Source organism: Brassica oleracea, chromosome C2 (assembly GCF_000695525.1).
Source record: "Brassica oleracea var. oleracea cultivar TO1000 chromosome C2, BOL, whole genome shotgun sequence".
In the NCBI taxonomy this organism is placed as follows: domain Eukaryota; kingdom Viridiplantae; phylum Streptophyta; class Magnoliopsida; order Brassicales; family Brassicaceae; genus Brassica; species Brassica oleracea.
Window position 1 is genome coordinate 43,416,370 of NC_027749.1, and position 14,251 is coordinate 43,430,620.

General features: G+C 33.7%; 2 protein-coding genes across 3 annotated transcripts; both read right to left on the bottom strand.

The window, feature by feature from the left end:
• Positions 1–2,071: 2,071 nt before the first annotated feature.
• On the bottom strand, positions 2,072–6,498 carry LOC106325876 (basic blue protein). The gene is made up of 2 exons (XM_013763927.1): positions 6,248–6,498; positions 2,072–2,472 (listed from the first exon to the last, which is right to left on the bottom strand). Exons 1-2 carry the CDS (start codon positions 6,435–6,437, stop codon positions 2,273–2,275), a joined length of 390 nt encoding a protein of 129 aa, XP_013619381.1. The 5' UTR covers positions 6,438–6,498; the 3' UTR covers positions 2,072–2,272.
• Positions 6,499–7,114: 616 nt separating this feature from the next.
• Positions 7,115–11,239, bottom strand: LOC106327762 (sucrose transport protein SUC3-like). 2 transcript variants are annotated; one of them, XM_013766007.1, is made up of 14 exons: positions 10,641–11,239; positions 10,184–10,249; positions 9,874–9,972; positions 9,711–9,775; positions 9,532–9,616; positions 9,411–9,444; positions 9,182–9,281; positions 9,000–9,075; positions 8,437–8,736; positions 8,192–8,335; positions 7,871–8,101; positions 7,719–7,782; positions 7,578–7,621; positions 7,115–7,498 (listed from the first exon to the last, which is right to left on the bottom strand). In XM_013766007.1, exons 1-14 carry the CDS (start codon positions 10,878–10,880, stop codon positions 7,331–7,333), a joined length of 1,716 nt encoding a protein of 571 aa, XP_013621461.1. In that variant the 5' UTR covers positions 10,881–11,239; the 3' UTR covers positions 7,115–7,330. The 2 variants fall into 2 exon arrangements, with proteins under 2 accessions (XP_013621461.1, XP_013621462.1); XM_013766008.1 differs by having other exon boundaries at positions 9,711–9,750; positions 10,641–11,238.
• Between the last annotated feature and the right edge of the window lie 3,012 nt (positions 11,240–14,251).

Consider the following 14,251-nt stretch of genomic DNA (forward strand, 5'->3'; position numbering starts at 1 on the left):
GCCACATGGTGACGCCCTGGCAGCGTCCTTGCTCACTTCGATCTCTAGTCTGGACCACCTCGGTGGGGCCAGGATACTCGGTTAGAAAAAAAAAAAAAGTCTCATTAAGCTTTCCAAACAAAAAAAAACTTAAAAGACATGGTCAACATGCAAGGCACAACGCGTAGACTAGCTTCGATTTCGAACGACAATTTTTTAGTTTCGGTTATGATTGCTTAATTCAATATAGAAAGAAGTTGGGATTGTGGTTTCATACAGATAATGGTTCATCCCGTAGTTTAACCATTTTAATCTGTTCTTATATGACCTAGCTAAAAGATTGTGGAATATAGATAATATTTTAATATATAATGCGAGGTGGCACTCATTTAATATGCACAGAGACATATCTACAGTGTATTGAAAAAGAATTTCACTTTAGGCCCTCGAATAATATTACTTTTTTTAGGGCTCCAAAATTTAAAATAATTTATAGTCTAGTTGTTTAGACTTATTTTCTAAAAAACAAATTTCCCGAAAATCGATTAATTCACTTTTTGAATCCATGTATTTTTTATCTGACATAATATAACATATTTACGTAATAAATTTATTTTTGTAAGTGTTAAACTTGTGTATTTGGCGAAGGTGATATATCGTATTAGAAAATTATTTTCATTATAATTGTATATAAATCTATTTTTAAAATTTGCCTTAGGCCGTAAAACTATTAGCACAGCACTGAATATGCAGAGGGAATGACCCCAAAGCTTGGAGGGTGTGTTGGAGTAGGACCAAACAGCAACATAAATTATAGTAATAGATTGTCCCAAAAAAAAATTATAGTAATAGATTTATTTCTGAGAATTATACTATCTTTAAATTTTGGCTGTCACATTATTGTCTGGTTATAATCATATACGACAAGATCATTAGCTGCAGACTCTCGCAGGCATGTTTCATATAAAAATAATTCACTCTATATTTACTGATTTACAGCAAGAGTTTTTATTTTAAAATGCAGTTAATGTAAAAAACGATCTAACAAAAATGAGACATCTTAACTTTTTAATATAAAAAAAAACCTCAAAATAATATAATACATTAGCTAAGTTAATGGGCCAGTAAACTATTCCTAACTGTGGGCTTATGCTATCAAAAACAAGTATCGATTTTATGATTATTGGGCGTAGAAAAGTTAGTTGCTAATGGACTATATATTCAAACTTTTTTTTGTGATTAAAATATAATCCGAGAAGTTGAACCTTTACCGTCGCTGCAGGCTGCAGCAGATTTTTTGTAAACATTTGGAAACTCAAAACCGTACCAAAAGATAACAACTATTATGTGGAAGCAATGAAATGTGAAGTTACTATTACAGAGAGATAGACAAGGAATGAAGATTTACAATCGAGTTATGATATGTGATAATTAAGAGGTGACAGTGGAACCATATCCTCTTACAATGTGCCATTGCAAGACAAAAGTGGGCAGTTTCGAATGTTCAAAGCTTCTTAGTTTGAAAAATGATCCCATTTGATCAGGTTATCAAAACAAAAAGCCATCCTGACTGGTTCCTCCATCCATGGACAATCTAATTTTTTTTTATGGAATAATCGTAACTTCCTTCGGTTCAAGAACACTTCATTTCGATAAGGTCGTTGGAAAAGCCTTCGAGGAAGTGAAACATTGATTGATAGCTTATCGAAAAAACAGAGATGGTTTGCAAGACACTTTTTGTTTGTTTGCAGTTTTTTTCATATTTAATTTTCTTTGGTTTATGTAGCACCTTTAGATGTAGCACTTGTTCTTATCCAATTAGGATCTAGATTTTTTTTTTCTTTTTATTTAAGGACTTCTTGTATTCATGTAAGAAATAACTAAGAAAAGAATCATTCAGTTTATCATTGTTCTCTTGTTTATTTACATATTTCACATATATGAAAGAAGTCTATTTGAATTTACATCGTCCAAACTATCAAGCCAACTATGGTTCCTTGCAGATACAAGAAAACATCATATGTATTGCAGGTTAATTATTTTAATATGCAAACTTTTTTTTGGTAAATATATTAATATTTATTACCGTTTTTTTGGTGCTGACTTAATTTATAAAGAAAATATAGTAACAGGAAAAACAATATAGAAAACGAAACACACAACAACACCAAAAAAACAAAATGGGACACAACAATAATTAAGATGTAAACTTTCTTGGATACTTAAAACATTTTTTTTAGAACATAACAAAGTGAAGATCATAGTACTATTTTGATTGCATGATCGATCAAGATCAAACGGCCGTGACTGCTATTTTCATAGCGGCTTCACAGTGGCCCGGAAAGTTGCAGATGAAGAAGTTTTGTCCTTTAGACAAAGTTATACGATCTTTCCCTGAAGTGTATGTTCTCGCACGTGCCGGCGTTTTGCAATTGTTGTACCCTCCACTATCTACCGCCACTACGTTGTGGATTCTCGGATTATAGTTAAACACTGCAACAAAATTTTGAAATAGTAAGTGTATTATTTAAATTTAGGGAAATTGGGCTGTATAACCACCAAAAAAATTATAATTCCCTAGACTATATTTGCGAAGTGATTTATACACATGTCGTCACTACAATCATTCTCGCTGAAAAAAAAAATTAATAATCATTATATTTTATAAAAAATTTGTATCCACTGGAAAGTCACACATCTACACATAATTTTTTTTCTTCTCTCTCTCATATTTCTATTTTTTATACGACGAACACATAAATCTCTGTCACATAGCTTCAATCACTTCTACATGTACAACTAGCACAATCATCATCATCATCATCATCTTTTGTTTCATCGTCGCCACCGTATTTGCTCCGTCATCATCTCCGTAATTTTTACCTTTCTTCTTTCTCGAGAAATTGAATCGTTTGATTCTCAGATTTGGGAGAGAGCAATGAGATGGACACGATTATCGGAGTTGATTTTTGCAGGAGTATAGCGTCTTTGCATTCTCGGTGGGTGACTGAAGGGGAGGAGACAAGGCAACGTGAAGTAACAGCGGCCAATTCTTCTTCCCATATGTGTCTTGTTGTTTTTTACCTCTTTGTTACTATACTATTTTATCATGTTCTATTTCATTTGACGATTAATAAAGAATGTGCTATTTTGTTTAGAAATATATTTTGTAATTTTCTTAATATCTAACTATCGTTACATGCTTTTGAATTTGTATAAATCGTACTATGATTTATATTGTATAGCTTAATATTATATAATATGATTTAATATTGCATAATATTGTGAACATTTTTATATTTGATATTTGGGTTTAGGGTTTAGTGATTACGGTTTAGGGTTTACTAATTAGAAGGTGAGGGGTTATGGTTGGGGTCATTTTTAACTTCTTTCATGCAATCATAGATATTTCATAATTTCACCAGTATGTACTATACTATTTATTTTGTTCAATTCTATTTGATTTTAGGGTTTATATTTGTGTTTATGGTTTATATTTGGGTTTAGGGTTCACTGATTAGAGTTTAGGGTTTAGTATTTACGGGTTGGGGGGGGGTTGGGATAAAGTTTAGTATCTAGATTGTAGACTCTTCAAAATTTGAACAATATATATGTACTGTGCTATATCGTTTGTTACCTTATATATTCTATAGGCTATGTAGAATGGAAATGCATGTTATTTGGGGGTTTAGTTTATGAAAGATTGGGGTATTAAAGTATTTATGTAAAGTTACCATACTATTTGAGACATATTTTTATAATATTCCTTAAAAATGTAATAATCTGTCATGTTTTTAAATTTGATAGTTGTCTTCTTTGTCATTTGTATGATTGATTGTAATATGAAACTCATTTTTCGAGTGTTGGACAAATTTGATTATTTGGAACATTCGTTTACTATACTACTTAGACTATATGGAATATAAGATATGCAACATGCTAACCAAGTAAATATGCTTTCAAGTATTTAATATTGCAAAACAATTTATAGATTGTATTTGGGTTTATAGGTTCATGTCTAGGGTTTAGATTTACTAAGTAAAGGTTTAGGTATAGTAAACCATATTATATACATTCTATTTTGGTTTATACTTCCTTAATTACGGTTTAGCTTAATCTATTTATTTAGGTTTAGGGTTTAGTAATTAGGATTTAGAGTTTAGTCTTTAGTAGTTGGTAATTAGGTTGGGGTCAGCATTAACTTCTTGCATGCAATCATAAACATTTCATAATTCATCAATTTGTACTATTCTATTTATTGATTAGTGATTAGTTGATTGGGTTTAGTGATTATTTGATTGGGTTTAGTTTATATACTATTGAGATTGACATTGGGGCAAGCATTACTACCTTTCATAATGGCATAGCCATATCAATATTGAGAAATATGGTAAGATGATCTTTAGATTGCAACTATATTTTCACATTTTCTATTATATATGCCTCATATAGAATGGTAATTCATCTTACTGGTATGAAATTTGAGTTTATTATATGGAAAATGGGTGTTGACATTGGATTAGAATTTATATTTTTGGGTAGAGTTTAGTGATTATTTGATAGGGTTTATATTATTTTACAGTGAATATGCATGATGTATGTTTTGTTGTTGGGTTTAGTATTTAGTGATTGTGAGTGAGGTTAGTATTTAGTGGTTTATTTTTGTCCACTTATTTATTAAACACACTGAAACGTATGCGGTTATTTAGTATGTGACGTGGAATGTGTATCGACCTTCCCTTTTAAGATAATAGTTTTTGGTAAATAATGGCAATACATGTCGTGGTCAACATCATCTCACCTTCTCTCCTTTACCGGTTACTTGTAGGTACAAGAGGTAAAACTGACTCAGATCAAGCTTAATTATTAGATACTTAATTCTGTCAAAATCAGTATTCTGCACTTAATTTTCATCTCAAGCTTAGTCATTTCACAAATTCACCCTTAAATTTATTGTTTACTCTATGGCTCTTCCATATATCGGAACTTTAGTGTCCAAAAGCTATTAGGATTTTTTTGTTACAAAATTAATTACCATTAAAACTTCAATAAAGAAAAAAAAATTACGCCAAAACACGATTTCGTTTGTGCATGGGGATAGTATTGACCTAATTCCTAAGGCTTTACTTGTGTAAATGGGTTTGATATGTGAGTGAGTTATTGCTAGATTCACCCCTATGATGAAGCTCTAGGTTCACCAACCAATAAAATTTCATTATTTTATATTCAATATCTTTTTTAAAAAATAAAATATATTATGTTTTTAAAATAAAAAATTAAAACATAAATAAATAAAAATAGTAATAGTTACAGATAAAAAAATATTTTTAACGTCGTCAGCGAAACACTAAACTTTTAACCCTAAATCGTAAACTTTAAACCCTAAATCCTAAACTTTTGGGTAAACCCTAAACTCTTGGATAAATCTTAAACTTTAAATAAAAATCACTAAAAACTAAAACACTAAACCCTAAACCCTAAATCTTAAATCCTAAGTGTTTAATGTTTTTGATTTAGAGTTTAGAATTTATCCAGAGGTTTAGGGTTTACCCAATGGTTTAGGGTTTAAGATTTAGGGATTAGGTTTTAGGGTTTAGGATTTAGTGTTTTGCTGGCGATTTAAAAAAAAATATTTTTTAAAAAAGTATTTTTTTTCCTGTAACTACTACTATTTCTATTTATTTATTTTTTATCTTTTTATTTTAAAAATATAATATAACTTGATAATATTTTGTTTTCTTTTCTAAAAGATATCGAATATGAAATAACACTATCATGTTGGTGAACCTAAGAATAAGTGTTAAATATATAAAGATTACGTACAACTCTTAACTATACGTTAAGCACTGATAATAATAAACAGATTAGCTTTTCACTAATGGTAAATATATAAATCTGCAAGTTGATTGAAATATTTCTTCAGGTGAAAACATTTTCAACTCATCACTCAAGGTTAAACCAAAATCCTAGTTACTTTTGTAAACATTTTCATTGCATCCAACATTTCCAGTAGTTAATAGCTACTGGGTTAAACTTGAAAAGGTGTGCACGACATAGTCAAGCAAACTATGATATATAAATAAACGAAAAAAATTGGTGAAAATTATTTGTCGCATATCTTGCACAAAAACACACTTACACATATCTAGATCTGGCAGAAATGGTGGATATAAAGATTATAAAAACTTTAGGTGCTTGTGACCTATATTTGTAACAATATGATAGAATCTTGTGGAAGTTTAATTAATAGGATGTGAAGTATGTATACCTAAAACGTCACCAGCTTTAAAATGTTTGCCTGTAGGCCAACCCACAGCGTTGAAGGCCCAGCTGTTGGATTCGCCGACTGTGTAAGTCGCAGCTTGAACGTAGTCAGCTTGAAGAACCAACACTGAGACCAACATCAAAGCCACTATGGCTCGAGCAGACCATGATGCACTGCCTCTTCCCTTGGCCATCTTTAGAGAAAGAGAGAGAGAGAGAGAGAGAGAGAGAGATTGTAGATGATGAATGAGGGTGAATTGAAGTAAAGATGGGCAAGGGTTTTAAAGAAGATGAAACTAATGCATTCAATGTTTTGTTTGTTTTATTGAAGTGGGTGTCACAACAACCCACGATATATGGTCATTTATTATTTCTGGACACATTGTCTACGTAAATTGATTATAGTGTATAGACCAAACACCAAAGTATCTTTTGTTTGGTTTATTTTTGTTTCACTATGGGAGATATTTTTTGGTTATGACTATAGTACATGTAGGTGAAACTAGTTTTGATTTTTTTGGGTTATTTCTTTTTAAAATGTTTTCTTTTATATTATATCAAACTAAACTACGAACTTGTGTACAATGTCAACAAGGAGTCATTCGAGTGGCTATACTAGTAGTATATTGCTTGTTTTATAATCTTTGTATATGAAAAAATTAACAAAAGACGATCAACTAGTTGATGTTTGGTAAACGTATATAGCATGTATTAACAAAAGAAAAACAATATTGTTATGTGATATTTATTATATTGATGTAGAGGCTTCTGGAGACTGGAATATATTGCTTTTAAGTTTTTATCTTACAGGAAGGGAACACTCTTTTGAAGTGATTCAAGACAACGTAGTAATATATTTGAACCTTTCAAGTGATAAGAGAGAGGTATTTGTAGATTTAGACTCACGTTGTTGTCTTTACACTATAAAACAACCATATATACAAGTGATAAACGTCTACATACATATACGCCGAGAGAGAGGATAACATGGCCAAAAAAAACAAATCGAATGGATCTAAATCTGAATTTTGAAGTCTATACCGCCTGAAAAAGACTGTGGGGCTCGGTTTTGTATTGGAGTCCCTGTTTACCCGATATGGAAACCAGTAGACTTGAAAGAACTAGATAACGTGGGAAGGCTACGCAAAGCAATAACTCCGGCAGCAAAAGCAGCAACAGACGCCAAAACAAAGGCAGGCAAGTTTCCTCCTCCAAACAATGCATCCCATGGACCCGCTCCAAGAGATACTATCATCTGTTTACATACCAAAGCCATAACTCAGTCACTTAATACAGAGCAGCATGAAACAAAGATAATGGATTTGAGAACTTACCTGGGGGATAACAATTGCAAGATTCAACACTCCTATAGCCAAACCTGCATTCAGAACAAAAACAAAGTGATGAAACCATTTGAGATTCTGAAATCCAAAATTTAAGCACAAAGCTATGAATGATTGAATCTTTTCACAGACCTTGACCGCCTCCTGAATCAGCAGTGACTTCTGCTGTGACTGAGAAAGGGACACTGTATGTAATCTGCACAAAAGAAAAAAGTAGGATTTATCATCAAATAGAAATATTGCAGCAAGAAAAAAAAAGATTTCGGTTTAGACAAAACACTTACAGCAAGAGGGAAACCAAGGAGTGCAAAGACGATTACGGCTGCGGTTCTCGTTGTTTCGTTAGGTAGTATGTGTTCGTTTCCTTCAGAGTTATCCTTGAGAGACATCAAGCTAATTACAGCTGTTCCTGCCATGCAGGCAAATACAGTAAAGTTGCTCAGAGCCCATACAGCTCGTGCACCCATCCGCTGACACATTGGCTCAATCAAGAATGAGCTGAACCCAAGAACAACCTACGGAACCCAGGAAAAATACTATTCAATAACGAGCAAGTGAGCAGTTTAGAATCTGTTAATAAAATGTATTAGTATATCAATTCTTACAGAGTTTAGTAGCAAGCCAAATGCACCTTCCCGGACACCTTGACCGTAAAGTTTCACGAGCAAACTCTCTCCCGTAGGATTCCCATGGTAAACTTCTCTTCCCATCCAATCTGTATCAAACAGAAAGAAGGGGAACCACGATAACTGCAAGCAAGAGAGCAACAATCAAAATATAAAAGGATCTAAGAACAGGAGACAGTATCGCAAAGGTGATAAATAGTCGTAATGCGTTCTTTGGTACTCACCCATGTCAGAGCCATGACTATAAGAACTGAGTGCATATCAGGAGGCAACTGCCTTAAACTGGTTAGCAAATTTACTAAAACAGATCCAGGGCTATCAATATAGGTCTCGTCCTGATGCTCATTGTTTGACTTTCCAAGCTGTACATCCGTATCACGTTCCACTCTTTCGTACTTGATCCCATTGGCAGTACCATTAGATTTTGAGTGCTCAAGCCCTGATGTGCGGGTGGGGTTATTGCTTGCCAACGGAATCTCTTCAGCGAAATAGATTGTGACAAGAGTGCATATAGTGAGAAAGACCTGGAAAAAAAATGATAAGTCTTATAAAAAAATATACAACAATATGTTCAGATTGCAAAAAAAAAAAAAAAGAACAGAAGCCACTGGGTGGATTAAAATGGATTATATTTAAATTTCAAAATCACTTCAAAAATCATGCAGACATTCTATTGTAACTAATGATCCCCAAAAGTAAAAAAAAATGACAGGGTTTGATAAAGACCAGACGATTCCATTGCATTAGTAGAAAGCTTAGATGTGTTAGAAAAATAAACAATGCTTACAACTGCAAGAAGAAAAGCTGCTTTAAGATTTCCACATGCAGCGCAACATGCTGTACTGGTTAGGAATGGGAACCATCTGCTCAGTAAAATTGCTAGGATCATTTAACAGCTGATGAAAAATGCTAAATTGCAAATGCGGAAAAAGTATACAAGTTTTTGAGAATGAAGATCTCGAGGATTACTCTTGCCATCGTCCGCTAGCACCAGCAGAAAACCCAAGGATATTCCCAATAGCCATCCACAAGCAGAACACAGCATTTGCAGTATTCCGCTGATCAGGACCTAACGAAAGCGAGAGACATGGCATAAGTGTTTTTCTACAGAACCAGAAGCACATCAAATTCAATCTAGTTCTAGAATTTTCAATACAAATTATTGTATGCTAAGTGTATGGAGGAATTAAATCATTACCTGATAGGTCAGCTAGAAGAGCACGAGCAGGTCCCTGAAACAAAAGCAGAAAACATCATTCCTGGATATTTTAGGTAATGACTAACAGTACACCATTCAACCTAGTAGATTAGATCTGAACCTGCACTGTGTTGTTTGCTAGGTCCAGCAGCCAAAACCCAATGATAAAGACAAAAGCCGCCCTGGTCCGTGTGCCTTTGAAAGTACTGCATGTCCAGATACACAACAAATCATCAATCACTTTAGTTTTAAGCAATTCCTTACAAAACATGCCATAGGGCAAGGGAGTAGGAGAGCAACCTGCAATGTTCCTTTGTATCTCCTAAAAGATACCCAATGTCTGCAGAAAAGCCGATTATTATCACCTAAATTGCAATTGTTTGTTTAGCTTCTGTGGAACACGACGTAGCAATATCTTAAAGAAAAATAAAAAACTGAAATCATATCTTCTATTGCCCCTTACTGCTATTGAGATCATGAGTGATCCCACGAGAATAAACGGTCTTCTTCTTCCATACTTTGAAGTACATTTATCACTCCAAATACCAACACAAGGCTGGACCTAAAAATCAACAAACAAATAAGTACCAACATGTAACAGAAAAAAAATGTATGCCTAGATAAGAAAAATTGTTTCTGATCATATATTATTCACATTTTCAAATCCAGAGAGGGCCAAAAGTGGAGATCATCAGTGAACACACTTGTTATGAGAAAATTCATATACTTGCTAAATTTTAAAAGGAAATAAAAAAAAAAGATTGCAAACTTACCACAAGGCCTGTAATAGGGCCGCATAGCCAAATAAAAGACGAAAAAGCGTGCGATATTCCAAGGGTCTGCACCAATCATGCAACACTGTTAGGTAAAGAAACTCAAAAAACAAGAAGTTCCATGTCTACCTAAAACCATACCTACCCACCTGATGCATAAATGACCAATGGAATACAATTCAGCTAGTGATAAACATTGTGAATATACGACAATGGAGGTGAGACAATGTAGCCAAAGTCGCGGATGTTAAATAAAGCAGTGTTTATATACGCCGTTGATACCATATAGTTCCATGAAAACGTAACCACTATTTCAATTCAATCCAATTCAAAAATGTCATATAAGAGTCAATAAAACAAGCCAACCTAACTATTAGACTTCATTGTTTTCACCTACAAAGTACTCTCCACTTCTTCGTACAATCTATTGACTCAGAAAATGCCATAAAGTTACTACCTGAATATAAGGCGTGAGAAGAGAAAGTTGCAATGCCCATCCAAATTGAACACCCGCAGCAACCGTACAACTAAGCACCAACGTCACCAAGCTACAATCCTTCGCCACGGCTGCATCATCAGCAGAAGAAGAAGCGTTTTCGTTTCCATGCTTCGTCGTCACCATCTCAACCTCCACATCCTTCCTCAGATTCCTATACGGCACCGAGATCGACACCGATTCACCACTCTTCCCCGCCATAGCTTCGCCGTACCGAAACTACAGATCTCACATTCACCACGAAAGATAAAGCCAAATCACGAAGATCTAGCTCGTAGGGAGAAAGAATCTGAGACGACGACGACGATTCGAGATCTAAGCAACACAACAGTCTATTTCGAGCGGGTGAATCTTTTATGGAATCGATTTGATCGGTTTTTCTGATTACGCGGAGCTGCAAAAGGAGATTCGTTTCATAGAGACCGTTGATCTGTACATGGACGGCTGAGATTTTACCTATTCGTCTTTTAGTATCAACCGGTCCTCGTCAAACTTCCTCGTTTTGGGATTAGCGTAATCTCCACCGTTGATTTGATTTGTACGGCTCTAAAGCGTTTGCTTCTGTTTAAAGAAAAAGCGGACGAAACTCGCCGTCACCGACACAGAATATAAGTCCACTTTTTAGAAAGGAAACGCTGTCGTTTAGTGAATGGGCCCTGGGCCCTGTAATTCTCGTAAGGTCAGCCGTTGTTTATTTTAAAATATCAAAACTATGTAGGTAGTAGGTAGACCAAATTCTACTATTAAGCCCATTAAAGCCGATGATAGTTTACAGCCTGCTGGCAAGCAAAAAAATGTATTTTTGGGATAAATGAACAAAAATAGAATTTGTTCAGAAAAAAAAAATAGAATAATAATAATGTTACCGATGACATTACAAATACTATATTTACGCTATTTTATAATGTAATAGATTCGGTGTCCGCGCTACGCGCGCGGATAACATGTTCAAATTAAGAAAATTTATATTTTTGATTAGTAGTTTTTAGTTTAATAAAGTGTTTGTTAATTTTGTGTGTTGTAGATTTAACCATAGAGTTTTTGTTTGAATGTGATGCGGTGATCAGTTTTTCTTTTCTAAACAAAAGTAAATTGGAATAATATATTGTGTTGAGCAATCAAATTTCATAGGAGAAAAGAGTATTTTTGAGTATTGAGTGGTGTCGTTTGCTATCAGGCTTAGGATATCAGTTTATTCGTCTTTTAGAAGCGTTGTATGATATCAATGTCAGTGTCAAAGTAAAAGTGCGATCTTGATGTGGTTGTGAGTGATAGTTTTCCTGTATAAGTGTAATATTTGTAAGCATTTAGTTTGACATAAACTTTTTGTTTAGTTTATTACCTTCATGTAACCTTGGAATGATACTTGTGATGATTACGATTTGGTTTTTCTTGGTAGATATGCGATCTAACTCCCTGAAATTAGCTGCCTCGTTGTCCCATATGGTTAGACGTACCATTTTGGATCTACAAAAAATTATTGTATTATATATTTATTGCTTAAAACAAATATTATTTAATAAAATGTTAGTACATGTGTAAACGCAATCCAATCCAATCCAAAGGGAACATTATCCAATTCAAAACTAAATAGTTTGACAGTATAAATAAGTAATTGTCCAAAGGGAATAGAGTTTGGTAGCTAACGAAAATGAATAAAAATAAGATAAGACGTAGACGATGTCTGCAAAGTATATTGTGAATGGTCTTGTAGAGATGTCATTTTCTATTGCGAGCGGGCCTATTATTATAAAAGAATTTTGTTAGTACAGATTCATTATTGAGTTCGGAGAGTTTTGGTCGGCAGACTTACTGGTTACTTGCATCTTATGGTATAGAAATTTGTTCGTGATTCCGGGAAATCTGCTCTGGGTGAACATCTGATCGTGATTCTGGGGGAGAGAGAAAGGAATTTAGTATTTTTGGATTGTGTTGTGAATTGTGTTGCAAAATAATATTTTCTTTAGGGGAGCGAGGTAGACCATTGTATATTTCTTTGTAGACTATGTTTTTAACCCTTCCTATCTTTTGATCATTTCCTTGTATAATTTTGAAGCCTGACTGGGTAATAACTCGGTAAAGACCAACATAGAGCTGTCCATGGGTGAAAACGGGTTGTGGCAAATACAATAGGACACATTTCAAACTCTGACCCTAAATTTTGTTAATTGTCATTGCGTAACATAGCCTGATTGGAAATTGTCGCCTTTCAAGGGTGAATGGATGTTTAGTTACTGATTCCGATAGTATGATTCTTGGAAGGTCCACTTTATGTCTAATATGAGAGCTTGTAACTATATCACCTCTAATAACACGCTCACCTAGATAAGGAACAATCAGACGTGTTCCATTGCACAACCCTTTCTTTTGATTTAAATTCCTTAGAAGCATGAAAGGGGCACCCATTTTCAATGTAAGCTTATTCCACTTTCAATGTAATTTTTAATATATCTAGGGTAATAGTGTCATTTTACTTATTAAATTTAGTAAAATGAAAGATTTTAGTGTGATGTGGTTATTTAGGGTTATAATTAACGGGTGGGGATTTGGGATTTAGATTTAAAATTGTATAAAATAAAAAATAAATATTTAAAATTTTCAAAGTAGTTTCAATAACTAACGACATAATTTCTATATATATATTATTCATTCTCATTATGGATACTATTGTAATTATCATAAAACTACAAAATAAAAGCTAACAAAAGTTTATACGTAACATCATGCAATGTTAGTTACGTAATTAATTTTTTTAAGACAAAGCAGATGGAAAATTTTATGTATATCATATAATTTTCATTTTTTATATTTTAGTTCTTCAGTTTTCAGATAAGATGTTCTACTACCTTTAACAAAAAAAATATATTTTTTAATATTATTAGATTTATATGTTATATGTTATATTCAAATACTAAGAATCATATATGGAACAATAAACTTGCTATCTGTATAAAAAATGGGCTGGGCCTGCGAATGAAACAGAATCGACAAAGGGCTGGGAAAATGGGCTGGGCTGCGAAACGGGATCGAGACAGCTGCACGATGGGTCAAAAGGGCTGCAAAGCTGATTAATTTTTTAAAATCCAAGCCCAGTCCGAAATGACATGGCAGTTTGGTTGGATGAGAATATTTGTGCCTCAGTGGCATAGCTTAAAAAGCCTCAATTTAGCTGCTATTATATAGTAGGATTTTATTTTACCAATATCACTATTTAAAAAATATTTAATTTATTATTTTTTTTTTGATAACTATGGTATCTGAGCAGTCACATTCCCAACTATCCCCGAAAGGGGTCCAGCGCCCCAACGGAAGAGATGTTAAATCCGTTGTGACCAAGGCTCGAACCCGGGTGGCGGGCAGTACAGCTGTACCTCCTTTACCACCAAGCTACGGGCGCTTGGTTAAAAATAGTTAAAAATATTTAATTTTCAACTACTGTAAACATGTTTTCGGGGATTCAATCAAACGGTTAACATGTTTGTATAACATGATATAGTATGCATATCATGCATATGTGTGTGAACGTGATGGATAGAATACGTACGAATGAAAGAAAACTACACAAGGGAAAA

Bases quoted from the DNA above. Each gene is read 5' to 3' on its own strand.
- LOC106327762 (XM_013766007.1), bottom strand. From the start codon at position 10,880: ATGGCGGGGAAGAGTGGTGAATCGGTGTCGATCTCGGTGCCGTATAGG. The intron at 8,737-8,999 runs GTAAGCATTGTT...TTTTTTTTCCAG, and splicing joins CAGCTTTTCTTCTTGCAGTT to GTCTTTCTCACTATATGCAC. The intron at 8,102-8,191 runs GTAAGAATTGAT...TGGGTTCCGTAG, and splicing joins TTGGCTTGCTACTAAACTCT to GTTGTTCTTGGGTTCAGCTC.
- LOC106325876 (XM_013763927.1), bottom strand. From the start codon at position 6,437: ATGGCCAAGGGAAGAGGCAGTGCATCATGGTCTGCTCGAGCCATAGTG. The intron at 2,473-6,247 runs GTATACATACTT...ATTTTGTTGCAG, and splicing joins TAAAGCTGGTGACGTTTTAG to TGTTTAACTATAATCCGAGA.